Source organism: Martes martes (assembly GCF_963455335.1).
Source record: "Martes martes genome assembly, chromosome: 7".
Classification (NCBI taxonomy): Eukaryota; Metazoa; Chordata; class Mammalia; order Carnivora; family Mustelidae; genus Martes; species Martes martes.
In genome coordinates, this window is record NC_137894.1 from 32,564,843 (window position 1) to 32,590,512 (window position 25,670).

General features: G+C 39.7%; 1 protein-coding gene across 1 annotated transcript in view; it reads right to left on the reverse strand.

Moving 5' to 3' along the window:
* ARIH1 (ariadne RBR E3 ubiquitin protein ligase 1) overlaps positions 1 to 25,009 on the reverse strand; it is a 115,868-nt gene extending 90,859 nt beyond the window's left edge. The window contains exon 1 of the mRNA XM_080808747.1: positions 24,348 to 25,009. Within this exon, the coding sequence (XP_080664873.1) occupies positions 24,348 to 24,716 (369 nt within the window). The 5' untranslated portion in view covers positions 24,717 to 25,009. The remainder of the gene's footprint in view (positions 1 to 24,347) is intronic.
* Between the last annotated feature and the right edge of the window lie 661 nt (positions 25,010 to 25,670).

Below are 25,670 nucleotides of genomic sequence, written 5' to 3' on the forward strand. Positions count from 1 at the left end.
GACTGAGTAAAATAGGTGAGGGGGCTGGGGCACCTGGGTGTCTCAGTGCGTTAAGCCTCTGCCTTCAGCTCAGGTCATGATCCCAGGGTCCTGGGATCAAGCCCTGCATCGGGTCTCTGCTAAGCAGGGAGCCTGCTTCCCCCTCTCTCTCTGCCTGCCTGTCTGTCTACTTGTGATCTCTGTCCCTTTGTCAAATAAATAAATAAAATCTTAAAAAAAAATAGGTGAGGGGGTTAAAGAGTACACTTATCATGATGAGCACTGAGTACTGTATAGAACTGTTGAATCACTATACTGTATACCTAAAAGTAATATAATACTGTATGTTAACTACTGAAATTAAAAGAAACTTAACCAAAAAAAATTTTTATAAAGTACATGTGAGGAGAGCACCTAGGTGGTTCAGTAGTTTAAGCATCTGCCTTCAGCTCAGGTCATGATCCCAGAGTCCTGGGACTGAGTCCCACATCAGGCTCTCTGCTCAGCGGGGAGTCTGCTTCTCCCTCTCTCTCTCCCTCTGTGTCCTCCCCACCCACCAAATAAATGAAGAAAAATCTTTTTAAAAAATGTACACGTTGAGGCCTTTAGGAATTGAGAAACATCTAGGCATTCCTGAAAAATCCGTTCTCAGCACCCAGTATTCCTCCCACCCACTATAATCCCATAATTTAGAAAAACTGCTCCCACTCCCAAATATCCTAGGATTCTGAAGGCATTTTAACTGAGCAAATGACCTTAAAAGACACAGTACCAAGAACTTGAAGATCCAGTCCCAGACTGGATGAACTTTTTCCTTAGCTATGGCTGCATGCACATCCTTATCATAACTCTGTGGTTCTCCAATTTTTATCATAATACAGTAATTTGGAAAAACAATTTCATCTATATGGCTTACGTCACACTATAGAATTAAGTAGTTCTGGAGGTGCTAATCCTCTTTTTTTTTTTTTTTTAAAGAGATGGAGAGGGCAAGGGCAGAGGGAGGAGAAGAGACAGAATCCTAAGCAGGCTCCATACTCAGCGCTGGGCTCCATCTCACAGCCCTGAGATCATGACCTGAGCCAAAATCAAGAGTACGACACTTAACCAACTGAGCCACCCAGGTGCCCCCGTAATAATCCCTTCCTTTTTTTTTTTTTTTTTAAGATTTTATTTATTCATTTGACAGAGAGAGATCACAAGTAGGCAGAGCAGCAGGCAGAGAGAGGGGGAAGCAGGCTCCCCACTGAGCAGAGAGCCCGATGTGGGGCTTGATCCCAGGACCCTGGGACCATGACCTGAGCCGAAGGCAGAGGCTTTAACCCACTGAGCCACCCAGGCGCCCCAATAATCCCTTCTTTAAACAATTTTAGGCAGCCCTCTCCCAATCAGGAAGCATGGGGTACCGAGAGCACTGGTAGCCTCCCTAGGAGTCAGTCAGACCTACTTCAAAGATTTTTTAGCATATGTTGGAACTATCAAGCTTTGACACACAAACAAGTGAGCTAGGGGAAAAGATGTCTCATCTTTGACTTCATTTTAATAAACATTGGTTTCATTTTAACAAAAATTAAATTGATCAAATCCATTCACTAAATGACTAACTAAGTGAATAAAGTGAATAATCAAGGGGAAAGCATATATCCTCCTAGTTCTTTCTACTACCAGAAAAGATGGGTAGGAGATGAGATTTACCCTGACCATTGTTTCAGTTTTCACAGGTTTTTACAGATCTAAATATTCCAGAGTGATTATAAGAGATGTCATAAAATACACAGTGCTTTTCTATTCCTAAAATTAAAAGAACTTTGTAGACAGAAAAAAAAACCTTCATCAGCCTCAGAAATTCATAAAATAATCTATATGATATTTAGAGTCTCAAAAGGAGGCTAAAATCAAGTTAGAAGGGTGGATGTTCTACTTTTAAAAGAAAAGTATTAAAAATGAAGATATTAATAATAGTGACTGCCTCTGTGGGAATAAACCAGGTGGTGTAGATATTAAGGTAGGAGATTCTTTATCTTTTGTACTTTTTGAATTTCGAGCCAAGAAAATACATGCATAGTCAAACAATTTTTTAAAATCCTAAAGAAAGTCTTATCAACAGTCTTAGAATACTGAGGCTGTTTATAATTTTTTTTTTTAAATCAAAGGTTATGGAGCAGAGTTCAGTCCTATTGACCTCAGCTTGCAACTTACTTCTGTATTTTGTATTGGTAACACAGAATGAAGAAAATCCTGATTATAATTACAAAGTTAAGTTTGCATTGCAATTTCAGGATATTCTTCACTTAAACAGACCCAGAAGCTTAAAAAGAGGAGTGGTAAACCTTTTATTCAGAGCTAACTAGCTAACACTGTCTTCCAACTGCCTTTATTTTTATAAATGCAGAATCAGAATAAATGTATAGAACAAGATTAATAATACACCAACATTAAAACGAATAGGTATATCCACTTGTTACTACAAAACCTTGCAATGTCTACAATGAAGGTATGAATAAACAGATCTGCCTTTGCCTTCTCTGTGCTGCTGAAGTATTCCACCTTATGTAACTTTCCTGAGCAGACACGTGCAACTCTGAATCCAAAATACCAGTGCATAATAATCTTCCTAATCAAAATCCATAAGAAGTAAAGCAGAAGCTTTATTACAGATCCTACACATAAAAAAATGTTAGGGGTGCCTGGGTGACTCAGTGGGTTAAGCCTCTGCCTTCAGCTCAGGTCATGATCCCAGGGTCCTGGGATCAAGCCCCATGTTGGGCTCTCTGGCTCAGCGGGGAGCCTGCTTCCCCCTCCCCCTCTGCCTACTTCTCTGCCTACTTGTGGTCTTCCTCTCTGTCAAATAAATAAATAAAATCTTTAAAAAGAAAATGTTAGTCTGGATATAGTTTAATGCACTGGTAGTCTCCAATACGTCAAATAAATCTTTAAAATAATAGAAAAGCTATCAGGAGGAGGGTTATAAACAGGTAGGTTCAAGTTAAAAAAAAAAAAGCTACAGAGAGACTATTAACATATGGAGAAAACTGAAATCACAGGTGTTCAAATATGAAATGCACTCACTTCTAGAAGTGGCTGTGAGGGTTTAAGTCACTCTAAGAACAGACTGAGGGACCACTTAACAGGAAGCTAGTGCTTAGTAAGTGGTTGGCCAGAACAACCTTTTTTTTTTTTTTTTAAGATTTTATTTATTTATTTGACAGACAGATTACAAGTAGGCAAGAGAGGCAGGCAGGGAGAGAGAGGAGGAAGCAGGCTCTCCACGGAGCAGAGAGCCCGATGCGGGGCTCGATCCCAGGACCCTGGGATCATGACCTGAGCCGAAGGCAGAGACTTTAACCCACTGAGCCACCCAGGCACCCCCAGAACAACCTTTAAGATCCCTTTTCATCCTTGTTAATCTGACTCTGTGTGAATCAAAAACAGGGCTGACTCTGTAAGACAAAGATGAGGTAAGTTTAGTGCCATCCTTAATTCTTGTTTGTTTCAAATAAGCTCCACACGTGGACCCCAATGCAGGGCTTGAACTCACGACCCTGAGATCAAGACCTGAGCTGAGAACAAGAGTTGGGATGCTTGGGGCGCCTGAGTGGCTCAGTTGTTAAGCATCTGCCTTCGGCTCAGGTCATGGTCCCAGGGTCCTGGAATGGAGCCTGCTTCTCCCTCTCCCGCTCTCCCTGCCTGTGTTCCCTCTCTCACTATGCCTCTCTGTGTCAAATACATAAATAGGGTCTTAAAAAAATTAAAAAAAAAAAAAAAAAAGAGTTGGGATGCTTAACCATCTGAGCCACCCAGAGACCCCCTTAATTCTTTAGCTATTGTTTATTTGTTATACTTTCATTCCTAAGGATGACTAGAAAATCTCCATGAATTTTAAAGTCCTACTTTCACCCTTAAGGCTTTATAGTAGGGTGGAATGTAACATTATAAATCAATCTTCAGATACTGCCATATATTCCAAGGACCCAGCTATTAACTACAGTAATGTAATATACTTTGAGATGACTACAACAAAAAACAGGTAAAACATTTAGGTCTAGTGAAATTAAATTATTACATTTTTAAAAATCAGATAAGGGGCACCTGCTGGCTCAGCTGGAGAAGCGTACAACTCGATCTCAGGGTGGTGGGATTGAGCCCCACAATGGGTGTAGAGATTACTAAAATAAATAAACTTTTTAAAAAAGTCAGTTAAACTGGTGAACAGAATTATAAACATACCTTCCTTTCTACATTAAGTAACAATCTGATGCCCACTCAAGTTTTCACTAGGTAAGAACTGAAGTGATGAACAGCAGGTTGAAAGACAGACATTTCCCTACATGAGTTTAAACAGTATCAGTAATAAGCGCCTTCGAGAACTTCAAAAAAGAACTCTTATTAGTGAGCAAAATGAGTCAAGTCAGCTAATCTCCCTTTAAACATATCAAGCACTTGTTACCTTGTGCATCTATAACAATTTCACAGTGTTATTCTTTCAAAATCTGTTGGTGCTTCTATCACAAGAAGAATATTATTGGGCTTTGCAGACCACTGGTCTTAGTCTGTAATTTCATATGAAATCATGGATACATTTTGCATAGTATAAATGCATACAGTAACACAGGTCAAGTTACTGAATTATTTAATGTTAAAACTGTGTTTTTAAATGCTTACACTGAACTATAAAATAGTAAGTGTTGTAACAGCAATTCTGGCTTGAAATTCTGAGGTACCCATGCAGGTTGTAAAGTTAAATAGGGCATGTGGTAGACTTCTGACTCTATTCCATTCTTGTTTATTATTTATTTGGATTCACAGGCCATAGCAATGATGTCACAAGTCAGAGCCTATTGGACTCAGTCTATGCAAGTCAGTCTCCTGGGGCATAAAGCTGGATGGAGAAAAGCATAGTGGATCTAGAGAGACAAACAGAAAATACTTAGCACACAAGACAATAACATTCACATGCTTTACATTTACATATGTTTTATATTTAATCATATAAAATACTAAGTTCCAACCCCAACTATGAAAACCTTGGCAAGTTACTCAATTCCTCTAAAGTCTCAATTTCCTTACCCATAAAATAGTAAAAATACCATCTACTTCAGAGAACAGTTGTGATGACTAACATTCTCTTAAATAACCAGTTAAGAACAAAGAATGGAAAGCATATCAGAGAATGAGTGAAGAGTTAATTTGAAGTCAAAAGGAAAGTGAACTGACCAAAAAAAAAAAAAAAAGGGGAGTAGTATCAAGACTCATTTTTTAATTTTTATCAGTAATACAATCAATAAGAAAATTCATTCATATTTAATTCTGACTACTCAATCAATGTTTGTTTAACAGCTACATTCCAGGAATTGTGCCGGTCAATGGGAATGCCAAAATTAATCCACTGATCCTACCCTTAAGGACTGCAGAATCTATTATGTAGAAGAATAAATAATAGAAATAAGAGATTTTTAAATAAAAGTATGTATAAAATTTTGAGACTCACTCTCAGGTAAGGATTCAAAGAAGAAATGATGTTTAAGGTGAGTCTTAAAAGTATGAAAGAGTTTATTTATCAAGGGAAAGCATCAAAAGCAAAGGAAAAGACTTACAAAGGCGAAAAGGAAAAGCTTCACATCATTACTTTGTTATGCCAGCATAAGCATGAAGAAATGTCAGATAAGGCACACAGGGGTCCAACTACGAAAAGTCTGATCTGTCATGGTAAGGAATCTCTCACTGTATTATGCGTCCTCTTGTAACCTAGTCATTGCAACCCCTCAGCTTAAGAAGGTTTCTCATAAGCATGATTTCCTATCCCATTTCCACCCCACTGCTTATCATAAACGGAAAAGATTTGGTATATTTTCTCAGATTATAAATAAGGCCAAGTATGAATTTTTTGACACTGTCATAAACTGAAAAGGATGACCAACCTGTAAAAAAAAAGGGGGGGGGGACATGCAGCATTTCCTGAGAAATCTGTGGTGACCATAATACTGTCGCAAGGCCCCACTTTCTATCAGTATCCCCCTTTTCAACAGAGGATCATAGGGGAAGGGAGGGAAAAATGAAAAAGATGAAACCAGAGAGCGAGACAAACCGTAAGAGACTCTTAATCTCAGAAAACAAACCGAGGGTTGTTGGATGGGAGGGGGTTAGGAGGGAGGGGTGATTGGGTTATGGACATTGGGGAGAGTATGTGCTATGGTGAATGCTATGAATTGTTTAAGACTGATGAATCACAGACTTGTACCCCTGAAACAAATAATACATATGTTAATTTAAAATAATAAAAAATAGTAATAAAAGCATCACATTTAGTGAAAAGGAAAAAAAACCACCCTTTTCATGTTCTTTGGCTTTTTCTAATTTTGCCATTGAGAGAGGCTTCTAATAACCTCTAACAGTTATAACAAGACTCTACTTGTCCACACAAAAGTCAATACTTTGCTTCTTTCCCAAAAACCAACATATCTCTTTGGAAGGCAGGGCTTTCCTTAATCAAGCAGCAAAGGTGGGTCAACTCACAACACAGTGAAACACAGCAGGGTTCATAGGTATAAAAATAATACTTCAAAAGACAAACTGGTAAGTTGTGGGATTTCTGGGTAATGGCAATACACGAAGAACCTCAACTTTGAAAACCAGGTGAGTGCAAGTCCAGAAACAGAAAATAACTGAGATCAGAATACAGATGGATAAAAATGAGAATGAAGGGTCCTGAGTTATTGCCTCTATAACCAAGTACTTATTTACGTGTCTGCCCTTCCTAGATCAGGAGCCCTGGAAAGGAATGTTCTCTGCTCATCTTTATACACCTACGGCCAAGCATATGTACTGCGGAGAGGCATATAGATGTAAAAGTTAAGTACTGATTTGGCAGAACATGTTGACTAGGAAATGTATAGTACTCTCAGGAATAGTAAAATCTAAGAGGAACAAGTTCAAGATAGTGGCATTAGAGCAGATAGAAAGGAGGTTTGGGTTTTTTTTAAGCTTCCTACCTTGAAAGCAACCACACTAATTATCTTTTTGAATTTCATAACTGGGTAAGAACTTCAGAAATCATCAAATCCAAATCTTTTCTTTCGTAAGAGCAGATTCAGACCAAAGCCTGATTTAGTCTAAGGTCACACAGTAATATAGATAGAAGGACTAAACTCTAGTTCTAGACTATAAGGTCCAAGAGTTTTACAAAAGGTGAATTAAATAGATAAAATGGGGCACCTTGGGTGGCTCAGCTGGTTGAACGACTGCCTTTGGCTCGGGTCATGATCCTGGAGTCCTGGGATCGAGTCCCGCATCGGGATCCCGACTCCATGGGGAGAGTCTGCTTCTCCCTCTGACCTTCTCCCCTCTCATGCTCTCTCTCTCTCTCTCTCAAATAAGTAAATAAAATCTTTAAAAAATTGTAATAAATAAATTTTAAAAATGATTATTATGTACTTAAGAGTTTTAGAAATACTTGTTGTCTCACATGTGGAAGAAGTTTTTAGATACTGATTTTGGAAAATATCTATCATACAAAAGGAGGCCGGCTGCTCTATACCCAGGTCTGGAGGGCTTTCAAGTTCCCTTTTTGTTACTCATTAAATGTAGCATTAAAAAAAGAAGAGTAGCATCTACTTTTTAAATCTCATAATCCCAGAACTAAAATCTAGCCTTACAGCCATATCCCTGTATTTTACCCTTCCTTTCCACATGGTATCTGTGTAACTAGACTGCAAGATGCCCCGTATGATCCTTCCCTCCTGGTATTTGTTTTAGACCCCTCCTCCCACAGTGGGTTCCAATGCTAGGTCACAGAAGACATTACAGCATCTGTCTTGCTTTCTCTGATTACTTGTTCTGGAGGAGGGAGGACATTAAAATAGCCCTACAGAGAGGCCCATGTACCAATAGACAGTGAGTGAGCCATCTTGAAAGCACTTCTTCAGCACAAACTAAGTCTGCAACCTCAGCTAACAAGATAATTACAACCTCATTAGAGACCCTGAGCCACAATCACCAAGCTAAGCCCCTCAAAACCACGAGATAATAAATGTTTGTTGTTTTAAGCCACTAAGCGTTGGGGCAATTTGTTGTGTAGCAAGAGGTAACTAATGTAAGTGACTCATCTAAAATCAGAGTCAATTAGCTACAATGAAAAATCGTTTTAGTATTGAAAAGTTCCTGTACACAAAATACAAAGAAAACAGTACAAGAATTTGGCTCAAATAGTCCAACTAAAATCTGAAAAGTTTACTATAGCAGAAAAAGCTTAAAAGGTGGGGCGCCTGCATGGTGCCATCGGGGGAGTGACTGACTCTTGGTTTCCTCTCACGTCATGATCTCAGAGCTCCATGTTGAGCTCTTCACTGGGCTCTGTGCTCGGCACAGAGTCAGCTTGGGATTCTCTCACTCTCTCCCTCTGCCCCTCCCACTTACACCTGCTTGCCCTCTCTCTCTCAAATAAATAAATAAAATCTTTTAAAAAGTTTTTAAGAAAGAAAGAAGTTAAAAGTCAAGAAGACCCAGTTTCAAGGACCTCCACCAGTCTCTGACAGAGAAATGCATTTCTCAGCTTCTCTAACTTCAAATTACTCATCTGTTATAATGGAAATAATGCTATTTCCCTGGAATTTATAACAAATTAATACATGTGAAAATACCTAACACATTCACAAATGTCAGCTATTAACACTTTGGTCATGTGAGTCTCCCCTTACATAAAAATTAATGAGTCAGTTCTTTTTTCCCCTCCATACCGTTGTTTTCCCACATTTTAGGCAGAGTCCTTACTCTAATCTTTAAAATGTCATACTTTCTGGCTGGAATCCAAGTTCAAAAGTGCATTCTACAATCCACAAAGTAGCTGCTAGCTCCCATGGAATGCAGGCTTCAAAAATCCCCAAGACAAATCTCATTGACTAAGAATATATTCATTGAGTTTTTGAATATTTATTTTTCCTTTCCAGGTAGGACAGAGTAGCTAAGAGGTAAACCAGCATTCCTATCCAGGACTGGAAAGCCAGACAATGTTGAGAGACTATTTGTCTGAAGGCAGTAGACAGCTAAAAAAAACTAGTAATTTTACAAATGTGGTGGGATTTTACCTGAGAGTGCTTATAAATTCTCGAAACAAGGAGAGTAGTGTTTCCCCCTAAGATGTTCACATCCTAATACCTGCAACCTATGAATGTTAAAATTGCATGGTGAGGGGAAATTAACTAATGTTGCAGATGGGAACTAAAACTGGTGATCATCTGACCTTAAAGAGATTATCCTAGGTTATCCAGGTCAACCCAGTAAAATCAGAGAATCACATTCAAAGTGAAAGAAGTACAGGGTGCCTGACTGGCTCAGTTGGTAGAGCATGCAACTCTTGATCTTAGGGTCATGAGTTCAAGCCCCATGTTGGGAGTAGAGCTTACTGAAAAATAAATAAAAATTTAAAAATAAAATAAAAAGATAAAGTGAAAGAAGCACATGTGAGATTTTTTAAAGTAGAAAAAGGGGACAAAATTAGAAGAGTCAGAGAGAGATTTAAAGATGCTATGCTGCTGGCTGTGAAGATGCCATAAGGAGTCATAAGCTAAGGAATGCAGGTAGTCTCTCCAGAAGTGAAAAAGTGGGTGAGAGCCCACTAAGATTCATTTGGATCCATCAATTTGGATTTCTGACTTCCAGAACTATAAAATAATGAATTTATGTCTTAAGTCACTAAGTTTGTGGGAAGTTATTATAGCCCAAAAGGGAAACTAACACGGAGATTTGAGGGGTGTCTCAAGAATGGGGGAATGGTTGGTCTTTCCCTCAGGATATCTGCTTAATCCCTGGGCTAAAAACAGGGCCAAAACTAAAAATCTAAAGGTAAAAGTCTCTGAAATAAGAAGTGGTGCTTCCAGCAGTCTTGGGAGTCAATGATTAAAGTTTGAGATCCCTAGGGAAGGAACTGCTAAGAATACAGCAGGTTCTTAGTTGAAGATCCTTTTTTTTTTTTTTAAAGATTTTATTTATTTGACAGAGGGAGATCACAAGTAGGCAGAGAGAGAAAGGGAAGCAGGCTCCCTGTTGAGCAGAGAGCCCGATGTGGGGCTCGATCCCAGGACCCTGAGATCATGACCTGAGCTGAAGGCAGAGGCTTAACCTACTGAGCCACCCAGGTGCCCCCTTAGTTGAAGATTCTAAAGGTCCAGAGGCAGATCAGAGACTGAAACTAAAGAGAGCCAGAGGGGTGCCTGGGTGGCTCAATGGGTTAAAGCCTCTGCCTTCAGCTCAGGTCATGATCCCAGGGTCCGGGGTCGAGCCCCGCATCAGGCTCTCTGCTCAGTGGGGAGACTGCTTCCTCCCTCTCTCTCTCTGCCTGCCTCTCTGCCTACTTGTGATCTGTCTGTAAAATAAATAAAATCTTTAAACAGAGCTAGAACTCAGCCTGACTGGATTAAGATCATCATTCACCACTCTAACCACCAAACAGAAGGAGAATGAAAATCCTCTCTACAGAAATATATCATCATCCAGAATCTCTAAAATACTTTATAACCAACATACGGCATGCAATCAAAAGTATGTCAAATGACAGGAACACATGACTGAAAACTGGAAGGGAAAAAAACATATGAAGAGACTAACAGTTATTACTGGAATTAGGTGACAAACCTCGTAAGAATAAATGATTATTACACTGGAGAAAACAGATGAAAAAGAAGTCACCAGAAAACTAGTACCTACAAAAAAGCATCAAATGGAAACTCTAGAATTAAAAAATACAATATTGGAAATTAAGAACTAATTAGATGTTTAATAGCAGATCAAAGGAAAAAGACAGATTTAGAGACCCAGAAGATAAATCAACAGAAATCATCCCATTTGAAGCAGAAGAGAATGTAAGACACACAGAGCACTGAACACGTCTGGCACATAACAAAAAGCTCTAATATATATGTAACTGGAGTCTCAGAAGGAAAGAGGATGAAGGCAGACCTGAGAATTTCCAGAATTGATAAAAAGACATCACCCTCACAGACTCAAAAGGATCCGAAAACTGAAAGATTAAAAACAAACAAACAAACAAAAACCTCACTAGACACACAAAAAAAAAATCTCACAAACATCCAGATTAAAGACTTCATTAAGCTTCCTCTCACCACAAACAGAAGCCAGAAAACAGCAAAATCTTTAAGGTACTGAAAGAAAGTAACTACAACCTAAAATTATAAACATAGCAAAATATTCTTCAAAAATGGAACTGAAATAAAAGTACATAAGAAATATTTACTAAGGGGGCACCTGGGTGGCTCAGTTGGTTAAGCGACTGCCTTCGGCTCGGGTCATGATCCCCGAGTCCTGGGATCGAGTCCCACATCAGGCTCCCCGCTCCTTGGAGAATCTGCTTCTCCCTCTGACTTTCTCCCCTCTCATGCTCTCTCTCACTGTCTCTTTCTCAAATAAATAAATAAAATCTTTAAAAAAAAAAATTTACTAAGAACTCCTGGGTGGCTCACTCGTTAATCATCTGCCTTCGGCTCAGGTCATGATCAGAGGGTGCTGGGATCGAGGCCCACATCAGGCTCCCTGCTCAGCGGGAAGCCTGCTTCTCCCTCTCCCACTCCCCCTGCTTGCGTTCCCTCTCTCTCTGTCTCTCTCTCTCTGTCAAATAAATAAATAAAACCTTTAAAAAAAAAGAAAGAAAGAAATATTTACTAAATACCCAGTATGTGCCAGGTACTGTTCTGGGAACTGGGACTACAGCAATGAATAAAATAAAGTCCTGCTCTCACACAGGTTTCATTCTAATGTAAGAAATCAAAATATAGACAAATTAACAAATAGAGTATGTTGAGTGGTATCTCTACTAGCTCCTCCTTGAAAAAAATTAAGCCTCCCATCCCATTTCCAACATCTTTCCCCTACTAGTCATACCTTATTATTCACATTTCCTAGATTTTATTTAACAAAAGGGGCTAGTATTTCTGTTAATAACCCCCAGAGCATCTAACATAGCTTATAAATAAGAAGTTTCTGATTAATCAGTAATACTTAATTTGTAATTTATAAACTATTGCTAATTTATAATAAATCCAAATAGTGTGCTTAGTCCTATCTTCTTCTTGCAAGACTACATGACATTTTCTTAATGATTCAGAAATATTTCAGAATATCAAAGCAGCAATTCTCAACCTTTTTGGTCTCAGACCTCCTTTCCACCTTAAAAAATTAAGAACACCAAAGAGTTTTGTTTACATGAGTTATAACTATCAATATTTATCATGTAAGCTGCTAAAATAGAATTTTTAAAATATTAACTCATTAAGATAACAGTAATAGATCCCATTATAGATTAATACAAAAAAACACTTTAATGAAAAAAACTATGTCCTAACAAAAAAGCTGGTAAGAAGAGTGCACTATTTCAGGTTTCAAAGTCTCTTTAATACCTGGCTAAATAGAAAATAGCTGGATTCTCTTATCTGCTTCTGGATTCAGTCTCTTGGATGTGTTGTGGGTTTTTTTTTTAATTTTTTTTTTTTATTTTGGAGAGCATGACCAGGAGGAGGAGAGGGAGGGAGGGAGAATCCCAAGCCGACTCTGTCCTAAGGGCTGAGACCAAGGCAGACCCGGAATTCATGACCTGAGCTGAAACCAAGAGTCAACTCACTGCACCACCCAGGCACCCCTCTTGGATATGCTGTTTTATCTGAAGAATATAGGAAATGTGGCTTCATAAAAATAAGTAGTTTGAAAAAAAGAGGAGCACTTGGGGCTCCTGGCTGGTTTAGTGGATAGAACCTGCAACTCCTGATTTCAGGGTTTTAAGTTCAAGCCCCACACTGGGTATAGAGATTACATTAAAAAAAAAAATACACACACACATACACTTATATATATTTTAATTATATATATTTTATATATATATATTATATATATATTTTATATATATAAAATATATAAATATAATATATATTATATATAATACATATAAATATAAATATATATATTTTATATATAATATATATTATATATATATTTATATATTTTAATATATATATATTTTAATTAAATATAAATTCAATAAACTTAATTTAGTATAAATTATATATATAAATAATATATATGTTTTTTGAAGATGAGCACTTTTTAAAAAAATTTTATTTATTTATTTGTCAGAGAGAGCAGAAGCATGGAGAGCTGCAGGCAGAAGAGACAGAGCAGGCAGAGGGAGAAGCAGGCACCCTGCTGACAAGGAGCCGTATGTGGGACTCGATCCCAGGACCCTGGGAGCATGACCTGTGCCAAAGGCAGATGCTTAACCAACTGAGCCACCCATGCATTCCAAAGAGGAACACTTTTTTTTTTTTAAATTTATTTATTTGACACACAGAGAGAGAAATCACAAGTAGGCAGAGAGAGAGGAGGAAGCAGGGTCCCTGCTGAGCAGAGAGCCCGATGCGGGGCTCGATCCCAGGACCCTGAGATCATGACCTGGGCCGAAGGCAGAGGCTTTAACCCACTGAGCCACCCAGGTGCCCCCCAAAGAGGAACACTTTCATAGGCTTTTCACTTAATTATGGATATTCTTCTTGAAATTACACCAAAATGCAAAAAGTGGTTGTTTCTTAAAGGCTGTTTGCAAGGTAGAATCTGAAACCATGTCAAAGAACTTTTCATATTCTTGGTGGTCTATCTTGTACTCTGAATGGTTCATTTACCAATGCATGACTGTGAAGTATCAAAATTGGTCAATGGAAAATTGGTCATTTGGAAAATATTGGTTCATTAAGTTAAACTGATCTTCCAAATATTGATATATTTTATTACACAATATTTCATCAGAAGTTTTTAAATATTGGGAAGCAGTCTCACAATAGCAAACATAAGTTTTCCAAAATTCTAATTTTCACTTAAAAACTTAAAAAATGTTATCATTAGCAACATACTGTTAGCACTTTTCCTTGAAATAACAGGTGTATTTCATTCATTTGGAGAAACATTCACCATATGTTTGCCATTTGTCTAAAAAAAAAAAACAGCCAGTCAGTCATTCAAGAAAAAATGGGTGTTCCACCAAACAAGCGGCTTGTTCTGCTCACAAATCAAATTGCACAGATGTTTGTCTTCAAGACAACCTCTGTAACTTTAGTATGCCCAAGTGCTTCACACACAGCTCCACCTAAGCCTACTTTACCACCCATGCTATGAAAAAGATGTGTACTTAAGGGATAAGATATAATAAAACTAGTAACTTTTACTACTTCATCCAGACCAAGTGAAAAATGTTATTTTTTTACTGTCTGTAGAGGTGAAGAATACAATGACTACTTGTATAGCTGGGTGCCACTGATGTGATTCGTGCTAGGATTCCCAAATGTTTTACCTACCCACTGCATTCTGCACCATTAGAACAAAGGTCAGCACATTAAAAAAGGCAAAAGTCTTAGTATTACCATACCATAGCTGTGCTTTCATAGACCATACTTTGAGAACTACAGCATTAGTGACTCAATTGTTTTTATATCACTGTCAGTTCATGTAAGTGTCAGGGAACTACATGCAAACGATAAGCTTTAAAAGTGTCACTATATATTCTGAACACTTAAAAAGCTTGTCCTTGGGGCGCATGGGTAGCTCAGTGGGTTAGGGCCTCTGCCTTCTGCTCAGTCATGATCCCAGGGTCCTGGGATCAAGCCCCACATCGGGCTGCCTGCTCGGCGGGGAGCCTGCTTCCTCCTCTCTCAGCCTGCCTCTTTGCCTACTTGTAATCTGTTTGTGAAATAAATAAATAAAATATTAAAAAAAAAAAAGCCGTCCTCTTGGAATTTAAACACTTTTTTTCTTGCTTCTTACACTATGACTGTGGCATTACCTACAAATCATAAAATAACTTATTAGCACTAGAAGAAAATCTTACCTAGCTCCCCTTGGTATATGATAAGGAAACTGAGGAAGTAAGCATTTACTAGGCAAGGACACATTTCAAGTATTTACTGAGTTTCTATTACGGCAAAGACTGTTAGTGCGCCATATGCTATAGATGCGGAAGATGAAGCTCTCATACTCAAGTCCCTCACATCTGGCTGTGGAGACTTAGGTATTGGGATGGCTGTATTTCAACCTCATGCAGGCTATACCAATATCTACATGAAGCACCATGCAAACAAAGATAAGGAAGCACTAGAAAGGTAAAGAAGAGGGACCTGGCAAGAGATACGGTAGTATCTGAGCAGGGTCTGAATAGAAGTACATCAGGCAGTTGAGAGGAGAAAGAGTAACACAAGAGGGAGGAGCTTGAGCAAATTTAAGAAAACACAAATGTGTTTTATGTATTAGAAAATTATAACCCCAACATAGAGCAATAAAAAGAAGGAAAGAAATTTTAAGTGGTGCAGTTGGGGGAGATGGAAGAATCAGGAACAGCAGCAGCTGACACTGAAAAAAATGCGCTGACACTAAGATGAGGAAGCCATGAATGCCATATAAAGGAATCTGGACAAGACTTATAATTGTAAGGGGCGGGGGAAGGGGCAGACAATGAAGTTTTTTTTAGCAGGAAAATGACTACTACATTTGTATTTGGTAGTATGACATAGACTGGAAGCCTGGAGACAATGAGGCAAAATAAAAAGAGGCCTTAGATTAGGATTAGTTTGTAAAAAGAACAGGAATAACAAATTTCAGAGGTAACTTGATCAGGGCTAATTGGATATGGGAAATGCAGGGGGAAAAAATTAAGGGTGACTCTCAAATTCCACGAAGAGTTAACTGGTAATTTAAAGAAAGAAGAGCCTTGAGGAGACAATGCAGTAAATCTGGGTTTCAAGTGGGTTTCAGAGAAATACCTGTCCAAAATGTCACACTTTACAGGTTTTTACCTATAAATACTTGCTAAGAATCAGAAAATACTTCTTAGTCTCTAGCTTCTACTTAATCCCTTAAAAATGTACAATTGTGATTAAGAGAAAGGATATATTACCAAGCAACTGGAGTCTGTTAATATTTGAATTAGAAGTATGACAGTTTCAAAGGAGACTGCAAAGTAAGCCTGGGGAGAAGTATCTGGGATTATTGCTATTCTTAGCTTTGTCTAAACAAATGTCTTAGTAATAAGGAAATGTTACCTAATACTTCATTATCTGCTGTACTTTTTGCCAAAATGTATTAAGTGTCAGGTCACTTCTGACACTTCCTTTAAATGGAACATAGCAAAAATGAAAAATGCTATTGAATGATGTTTACATTAAGAAAAAAATTACATGGAAAAACTTCCAGGACAGTATTTGGCATTTCTCACTCAAATCCTCACACCCTTTTGACCCTAATACTAGCATTCTCATTTTTAAAAATGAAAAAAAGTAGAGCTCTGGAAAGTTAATCTGCCAGAACGCTGCTATTTCAGTAAGAACTTCTTATGCCTTCCGAGATACTAACTACCCATCAGTTTAACTCAAATACCAACTGCACATCAACTATTCACCAAGATACATTGAGAAATGAGACATTATTCAAGATAATCCCAGATGACCTCCAATCACTGTTAAAATGAAAATTTAGGAAAAAAGCAAAAATTCTGGATTCTTACATGATTATGGAAATCTAATGACTCTATAAAACGTGCTATTCTTTTAGAACTAAAGACCCAACAATGGCCCACATTTTAACTCACTTGGGCAGTTTTGTTTTGCTGTTTTATTTTGTATTTTTATTCTTTTTTAAAGATTTTATTTATTTATTTGAGAGAGAGAGAGATCACAAGTAGGCAGAGAGGCAGGCAAAGAGAGAGGGGGAAGCAGGCTCCCCGCCAAGCAGAGAACCCAACGCGGGGCTGGATGCCAGGACCCTGAGATCATGACCCGAGCCAAAGGCAGAGGCTTTAACCCACTGAGCCACCCAGGCGCCCCTGTTTTGCTCTGTTTTAAATAGTTTTTTTTAACGTTGGGGGAAAAAAGGGTAAAAACTGCCACTACTATCTCCATAGGCCCCAAAGGATACAACCATCCCAGGTTAGAAGCCTCTGATTATAGTTCATTCTTTCACAAGTGATCATCAAATGTCAGCCAAATAAATCCTCATTCTTATATTTATCCCATCATTTAATAGGAATAATTAAGCTATTTTAAAAAGCTACATAGTAATCGTATGATAACATACAAAAGATGACCTGTATATTGTTGAAGTCTTAGCCAAGTTATGGCCTGTGATATTATGCCTATTAAGAGAAAGTATCTAGTAGAAAATAGAAAAGCAGTCAATATTCATTTTATCAAAAATACAGGTTCATTGTCGTATGAAGAAAGAAGAGGGTCTCATTAACTTCAGGAAGAAAAGCTTCCAACACAACAATTATGTTAAAAAACAACTTTATCAAAAGGGTGACCCTAGGAACAATAGGTGAAAGTTACAATAGCAGATTTTAATTACATTTAAAAAAATCAAGAGTTAAATTTGAAATGAGCTACATCACAAAATAGTTCACTGTCATTTATCTGTAGTTAAGCAGAGATTGGAATGTTACTGAGAGGATTCTTAGAGACAACAAACAAGAACAAGGACTCTCAGCCCTGGGTGTGCGTTAAAATAATCCAGGGAAAATTTCTGTTTAATGACAATGCGTGGTCCAAACTCCCAGAGAACCACTGCTTAGTCTGTTGTGGGGTCTGAGTGCCTGCCTTTAAAAGAAAAATCTCAGGGAAAGAAATCTGAGTAAAGCCACATTAATGTCAATACACTCACTGGTTGTGACATTATGCTATAGTAGAAAAATCAGCAAAGGGTATGTGGGATCGCTATGCTATCGTTGTTTCTTACAACTGCAATTAAAAGTGTGAAAAAAAAAATCCCCAGGTGATTCCACTACATAGCTAAAGTTAAAAAAGAAAAAAATTAGTGGACTGAAGAATCCCAAATTTCTTCCAATTCTAAGAGACTGCAAGCTATTCTTTTAATCTTAGCCATTGGAAAGTAATTAAGAATGCTTATCATTTAAAGCCAAATACAAATAATTTATAGTTAATCCTAAATTAAAAAATCCAAACTACTATGCCTCTTATTTGTATATAAATTAAATGGATACATAAGCATTATACAATGGTTGTCCTTCACCTCCTGACGAAGCCAAACGGTATGTAGATGATGGAAGAGCCTCTGAGATGGCCCCATGGATCCCTCACCTCTCATCTTCACACTTGTGTAACCTCCTCCCCGAGTGTGTGGATACAGTTAATCACTTATAACAAGTAGAACAGGACAAAGTGATGGGATGTCAAATGAAATTATTAAAAAACTGTCTTCTATCTTGGGGGCTCTCAGACTCTTCATTCTGAGGGAAAGAAGCTGTGTTAAAAGCCACTTTCTGGAGAAGCCCACATGGCAAAGTACTTGTGTCTCTGGCCAACAACCAGCCAGTGAAAATCTGAGGCCTGACAATGGAAGGGGAATCTCCCCTCCTCAAGCCTTGAGAACTGCAATTTAACTGATACCTTGCTTGCAACCTTAACGGAGTTAACATGAGACCCTGAGCCAGAGGCATCTAACCTAACTCAGCTGCACCCAGAATCATGACCCATAGAAACTGTAAGACAGTGTTTTTAAGCCACTGAGTTTTGAGGAAATGTAGGGTTGAAGATAACTAATACATACAGCTACCATATGTCAAACCCAAAATAAAGGAATCTAATCTGATGGCTTCTGCCTTTCTTCTTGCAGTTTCTGCAACCTTATCACCCACAATTTACAAACTCTGTTCTACTTTAGAGAACCTCACCATTATTCAGACACTTTCCTTGTTTTCACTTCATTCAATTTCTTAAAATGGTTTTCTTTTTTTTTTTTTAAAGATTTTATTTATTCATTTGACAGACAGAGATCACAAGCAGAGAGGCAGGCAGAGAGAAAGAGAAGGAAGCAGGCTCCCCGCCGAGCAGAGAGCCCGATGCGGGGCTCGATCCCAGGACCCCGAGATCACGACCCGAGCCAAAGGCAGACGCCCAACCCACTGAGCCACCCAGGTGCCCCTTAAAATGGTTTTCTATCCCTTTTTCCTATCTATCCAAATCCTAGCCATCCAATCCTAGCCAGATAACACCAACAGATTTCTCTTCCATGAATACCTATTACTATCCACTTAGCACCTGATGAAAAGACTTTTTGGCCAATAGCTTTGAGTGTCTAAATTCAAAGAGATCATCAACTCCTTGAGAATGTTTTCTCATATTCTCTTCACTATTTACTACAGTACTGAGCAGGAGCAGTTACAGTATCCAAAACCTTTTTTTTTCCAACATATTAAATAAAGAAACTCAAATATTTTTGTGTAAAAAAAAAAAAAAAAAGTGGAAAGAAAACCAAGTGCTCCAACCTAGAATGTAAGGTGCCACTAGTTCGGTTTGCATGTTTGAAATAACTGAATTAAAGACCACTTTATCTGAAGGATACCAGTAATAATGACAAATCCCCTCCAACTCTATTAGCCCAGCAAGCGCTGTCCAAGCTTTTGAAATTTTCCTTTTATTAGTTTCTTAAACAACTTGCCTTCCACCATTAACCCACCTCTGTTGTAATTTATCACTATACTGATAACACACTGAGAAACGCTGTTAAATTTCAACTGCATCAGTGGTTCTCAAACTTGAGCCTGGAACGCTCATTTAAACAGATGGCTGGACCCCACCCCCAGAGTTTGATTCACAGGACTACTGCCATAAGCGATTTAATAAGAATTAATAGAATTTAAAACTTATGGCTCAAATAAGTTCAAGATCAGGTGGGAAAAGACAGAAATTCAAGAGGAATAAACTATACCAAACACTTTTAATTAACAACTCCAAGATACACACTCTCTCCCCTTCCTCTCCCTCTTCCACTCCCTACCCAAATAAGTTAGCCAATTTAAGTTCTTCCTGACTTGCACACTTGAATTCACTTCTTTGAAACAATGAGCATCTCCAATTAACTTAAGGTTATAAAAGGATGTTAGATAAACAAAACATCAATGTAAAAAGAAAAAAAAAAGGCCAATCTAGTAGTTCAACTCTCTTAACTACTTCCCATATTAAAACAAAAACAAAAACAAAAACTGAAGGTTCTGAGATGTAAACAAAACTTGCCATTTGGAGGAAAAAGCCAGGGCTAGAACTGACTGAGTCAATAATGCTGGTATACACTGCCTCTCAATTTATGCTTGAAACCTCACCTTAGAAGTTCTTTAAGTCTTTAAATTAAATAAATAGCTGAAATAAAATTAAAAACTTCAACAGCCACCAAAAAATTTCCCCTGGAAAGATATCTGTTGTCTTTAAAACAGGCTATATTTAGCATAATAAATCTTATAATAGCGAGACACCCACCCACTTCTTTACACCTCCTCTGTGACCACTCATATCCATCAGCCCATGCTCCTCCTCTGCAGCACATCCTTTAAAAGTAGTATTCCCGGGGCTCAGTAAGTTAAGCATCTGCCTTCAAGCTCGGGTCATGATCTCTGGGTCCTGGGATTGAGCCCCGCATGGGGCTTCCTACGCATGGGGCTTCCTACTCAGCGAGAACCCTGCTTCTCCCTCTTCCTCTGCAGCTCTCCCTGCTGTGCTCACTTCTCTTTCAAATAAATAAATCTTTTACAAATCAATTAATTAATTAATTAATTTTAAAAAGGGGTATGCCTAAGGGTTACCACCTTCTCACTCTACTCATTCTCCCTGAGTCAAAATCCATGACAGTAGATGAACTATGACTATCCCAGTGGTTAAGAACTATCATTGGAGTGGCTAAAAATATATAAATGCTTAGGTTCCAACTCAGACTTAACTGATGAACAACAATCTCTGGGAATGAAGCCCAAGGACCTCTATGTTCCCCACCTTTATATGCTCCTTAGGCAAGAACCATGCCCTCTAATCTAGTTAACACGGTGACTGGCATACACACACAAGCACAACCAACATTTGCTGAATAATGTTGTGGAAACACAAAATAGCAAGTTTAAAGGCCTCTCCATCGCAGAACTGTGTGGTGTTTAATAAATTACTGAGCTGCTAAAGCAATTACATTAGAAATCCACTGTTCAATAATACTAGTTAAGTAAATACAGTTGGGTAAGTTAAGGGCTTTTAGTACTTCTTTAATATTGGTATAGGTTAAACAAAACCCCTGATCTATTCTTGAAAGTTCACAAGGTAATCCAGGTAGCCACAAAGATTTAAATATAACAAAGCCAAACTAAACAAATTATAACAAGAGAGTTGCGAAAGCTAGAAAACCAAGGGTCTTCTAAAACAAAAAGTGTTAACTCATATGAAAGCTAAAACTAACCCGCAGATATCTACAAATTACAGTATTATCTACTGTTGCCCAGAACTATTCTCCCCAAAGTAGTAATAAAATTCCCAAGGAAAAATTAATCTGGCAATCTTTTCACATTTCAATCTTTATCTCCTGCAAATTTATTTTCAAATTCACTAATAACATACCTGATTTCATACAGAAAAGTAGCACTGGGGAGCAGGGGATTTAAAATTTTTTAGAATTAACAGTAAGCTCTCTAATGTGAAGTAGAACAAGGGGTTTTAATTTTATAAACTTAAAACTTATTGCCACATTAGACAATTTTTTCAACTGAAAAACCTAGACAAATGAACTTTAAAAACCTCAATGAATATAAAGAGGTTTTATAAAGCAATAAAAGATAAAAATCCCAAAAAGGGCTCAAAATGAGCAAAAGCAAAGGGTAATTTACAAAAGAAATACCAATGTCCTAAGATACATGTTAAAAGTTCTCTTCACCTTCTTTTTTTTTTTAAAGCAAATTTTTAAAATGATGACTATTTTATCCTAATCAAGCACTGACTGGTGGGGGGAAACTAACATAACCTTTCTTAAAGCAATGTGGTAGGTAGTATGTATCGAATGCCTTGAAAATAATCACATCATTTGACTCAGCAATTCAATCTATCCTAGAAAATAAAACATTCAAAGAATTATCTATGACAATATTCCCAATGAAGTTAATAAGAGCCAGAAACTAGAAAATAAAAAGGAAGGCCAATAATAATGGACTGATTAAATAAACTAGTCTAGATTTATAATTATATAAACACTGAAAATGGAAACAGTTATTAAGAAAACTGTTGAGATTCCTTCTGTTTCCATAACCTGCTTTTTTCTACTGAAAATGAGAATATATAGTATGACTCTGACGTTATTAAAATACAGGTATAGCTCACCCAGCGGTCTGAAAAGATAACTAACTTCAAATTTCATGTATCTCTCTTAGTGTAGATCTCGTCTTTTTTCTTCCTTGCCTAGTCAGTTTTTCTTGGAGTGTGCATGTATGACCAGTGTAACTTTTTAAGTTTAAATCTAACATAAAAAAACAATTACCACAACCAAAGCCTAGTTTAGATCAAGGAAGCACACCATTTGGAGAAAAGATGACCTGGGATAAACCCTATTCTTTCCTTTACTGGTAGTTCGAAATATAAACTTAACAAGGAATTGATATTTAAATATTCAGGAATGCCATTTAAGAGCAACCTTAACATGAGGTCAACTAGGAAAAAAATAGTTTTCAAAAATCAGGCATGGACACCTCTTAAAAACAAACAAAAAAAACCCCTAGTATTTTGTGGTCCTTATTAGCTCAGTTCATCTGTGTTTATTCTCTCTCTCCTAAACTAACAAAGAAAGAATGATGTCATATGCATTAGCTACATCCCTGTTCCAGAAGTGACATGAAGAACTTCTAAGGTTTGGCCTCAGTGCTAAAGACACACCTAAGAGCTGAGAAAAGATGGCTGAGATTTACTACATGAAAACAAAGAAGTTAAATAATAAATATCCATTATCCATGAGTTTTTAAAGGCCTAATATGTCAATAAAACACGTAAGTTTGAAAACATTGGATTTTGTGTACTGTAGTGGTAAATAAATGAAAATTGAATTCAAGGTTTTACTCTAACTTCTTTTAATAAAGTTTCCTCAAAAAAAGAAAAAAGTCTCAACTTAGTAGCCTGAGAACTGTCATATTTTTAGAAGCAGAAAAAGAGCAATAAAACTTATCTTCCTTCTATATACCTTCAATTTCCTCCTCAGACTGCCCTATCCCTATGAAAGTTTGAGATGTCCACTGTTTAGTAGTCCCACTATATATCAGATTTTTTTTTACTTACTATTATTCAAAACAGGGTCTCCAAATGAGCCAAAATAGACAGTTCAATTGAAAGTATTCCTTACTAAACAATATTGTAAAAATCTGCTATTCACGCAAACTGAACAAGTAGCAGTGACATACTACTACCAATTTCCCAGTGAATGTTAACCAATTAATTTTGGTAGGGGGGAGTAATGACTGACGGAGAAGAAGGCAATAGTAATGTGCTCCTGTATATAGTTTCCTCATATGTAACTAGTGTTTTCTAAAAGTTGCACTGAATCAAAACTTCATTTTTATTCTTCAATCGTATCCCTGACCCCTCATCATAATTTTTTTTCCAAACAAATGTAAACTTTGGATTTCCTAAAGCTCAAAAATGCAAAATCTGACCCACGAGATCAAATGAGTTGTGTTATCAACTTAAACCAAGCCTAACTCACCAAGAAATAAAAATTACCAGAGAGAAGGGTCCAGAAGCAGAAAGCCCCTACTTTCTAACTGACAATAGAGTCTTGTCTAATATTAGACAGTAACACTGCGTTTTGCTGTTAGCTGCAAGGCTGGGTATGCAATATGCAGTAGCCATTCCAACAGCTTCAAGTCAGTCATTGGCTACCAATGAAAAGTAGCATTAGGTCCCAAACAGCCAGCAACGACATAAAAAGATGAGAGCAGAAGCTTCACCATCGGAAAAGAAGGCCCATCAGCACCTCTTCCGAGAAACAGTTCCCTTCCCCCACCTTTAAGTAAGGCACTTAAGACTGCCAAGCAGATCCATTTCTTTATTAACCGGTGCCCACTTGGGGCAACCGTACACCAAGCTGCTCTTAGGCCTACTCCAACCCCTTCCAAAAGTGCTCAAGCGAGAATGAAGGCCGGGGTAACCCTCTCAGGGGCCGCGTTCGTCCTGCTCTTCTCCACCCCCCCTCCGCCCCGCCCCGCCCCTGTAGGCGCTCCTCCGGCCAGAGGAAGGACACCGGGCCCAGGGACGGGCAGGAATTGCCCGCAAGTGAAGTGTTCGGCGGCCGGAGGCCTCCGCCATAGCAGGACCTGGAAAGCACCGCCCCCAGCGCACCTCCCCACACCCGGCTAACCGGCGAATGTCTGCTTTCGACACCCTCTATCCCCAGCAGAGGCAGCGGAGGAGACAGGGCCGGGAGGCACCGGGCTGGGTTGCGCACCAGGCCCAGGCCTGCCCCTCGGGCCGCCGAATCTGCTCCCCAGTCCGGCCAGGTCAAGCCAGCGCGGCGGCCACCCTCACCTGGATGACCTCGTTGACCTCCCGGATACATTCCACCATGTGTTGCAGAATCTGCTCGGCCGTGAGCACCTCGTAGCGGTAATCCTCCTCCTGCTCGTGCCCTGGCCCGCCGCCGCCGCCGCCACCGCCACCGCCACCGCCGGGCCCCAGAGCGCTGCCGCCGCCGCCGCCCGTCTCCCCGCACAGCAGTCCGTCCCGCTCCCCGCCGACGCCCAGCCCGGGCTCCACCAGCTCCACCTCGCCCAGATCCAGGTTATCATCGTCCGGCTCATCGTCGTCCTCGTCTTCCTCCTCCTCGGCGCCGCTGTCCTCCTCGCTGCACTCTTCGTCCTCGTCGAACTCGTAGTTGTAGCCCTCGTCCGAGTCCATGGCGCGACACGCGAGGGCCCGGCGGACGCTGGCCCTGAGGCGGGGAGAGGGCGGGGACGCCGAGGCCCCGGCTCTCGCTCCGGCTCCGGCTGATGTCCGGACGCAGGCCTGGCTCCGGCCCCGCGGGCCGCGGCTCCTCCCCGGGCGCGGCGGTTGGCGGTTGGCGGCTGGCGGCGGCGGCGGGGAGGGCGCGGAGGAGGGAGGGAGGGAGCGAGGGGGCCGCTTGCCGCCCGCCTCAGTCAGTCGCGGCTCCGCTCCGGCCTCCGAGAGAAAACAGTCCCCAGCGCCACCTCCACGGCCGCTGCTACCGCTACTGAGCCAACAAAGGGGCGTGCGTCACCGCGTCGCGCTGCGTCGTCGCGTCACTCCTCTTGGCGTCACTGCGCCCCGCCCCGCCGCCCCTGCGTGGAGAGCGGGGAGACCCCACGGCCCGGCCTGGCCCCGGGAGCGCGGCACCGCGGGAATCGCCTTCTGGGTTCCGGCTGCAGTTCGTCTGTGGACCGACACCAGTGAATCCTGCTCGTGAGGAGGGTGCAGCCTCCTCGTTACCGAGAGAAGCGTTCCTGGACCCCCCGCTGGTTTTTGCCGCAGGCCGTAGGGATGCACCCCCCCCCCCCCGAATCCAGCGAAGGTGGCCTTCCCACCGGGCGGTGGAGACACTTCCCGCCCACCCTGGAGTAATTCGGGGAAGTCCTTGGCTGTTGAGCTCACATTCCTACTGCCCGGGCTACTAAGTGGAAATCTTTTCAGGCGGAACCTGTGAACTGAGGGACAGGTGAATCTCGTTTTAAGTAGTTCCGCTTCTGTACTCCGGGACAGACGTGCAATGGTTTTTAAGTCGCTGATAGTGACGTCATATAGAGAAGCGTTTCCTGAACATAGCTCAGCAGGAACCTACCTATTCAGGGCCCTAAACAATGTAAACAGTCGCGGCTTTCCTTAATGGAGCACCGT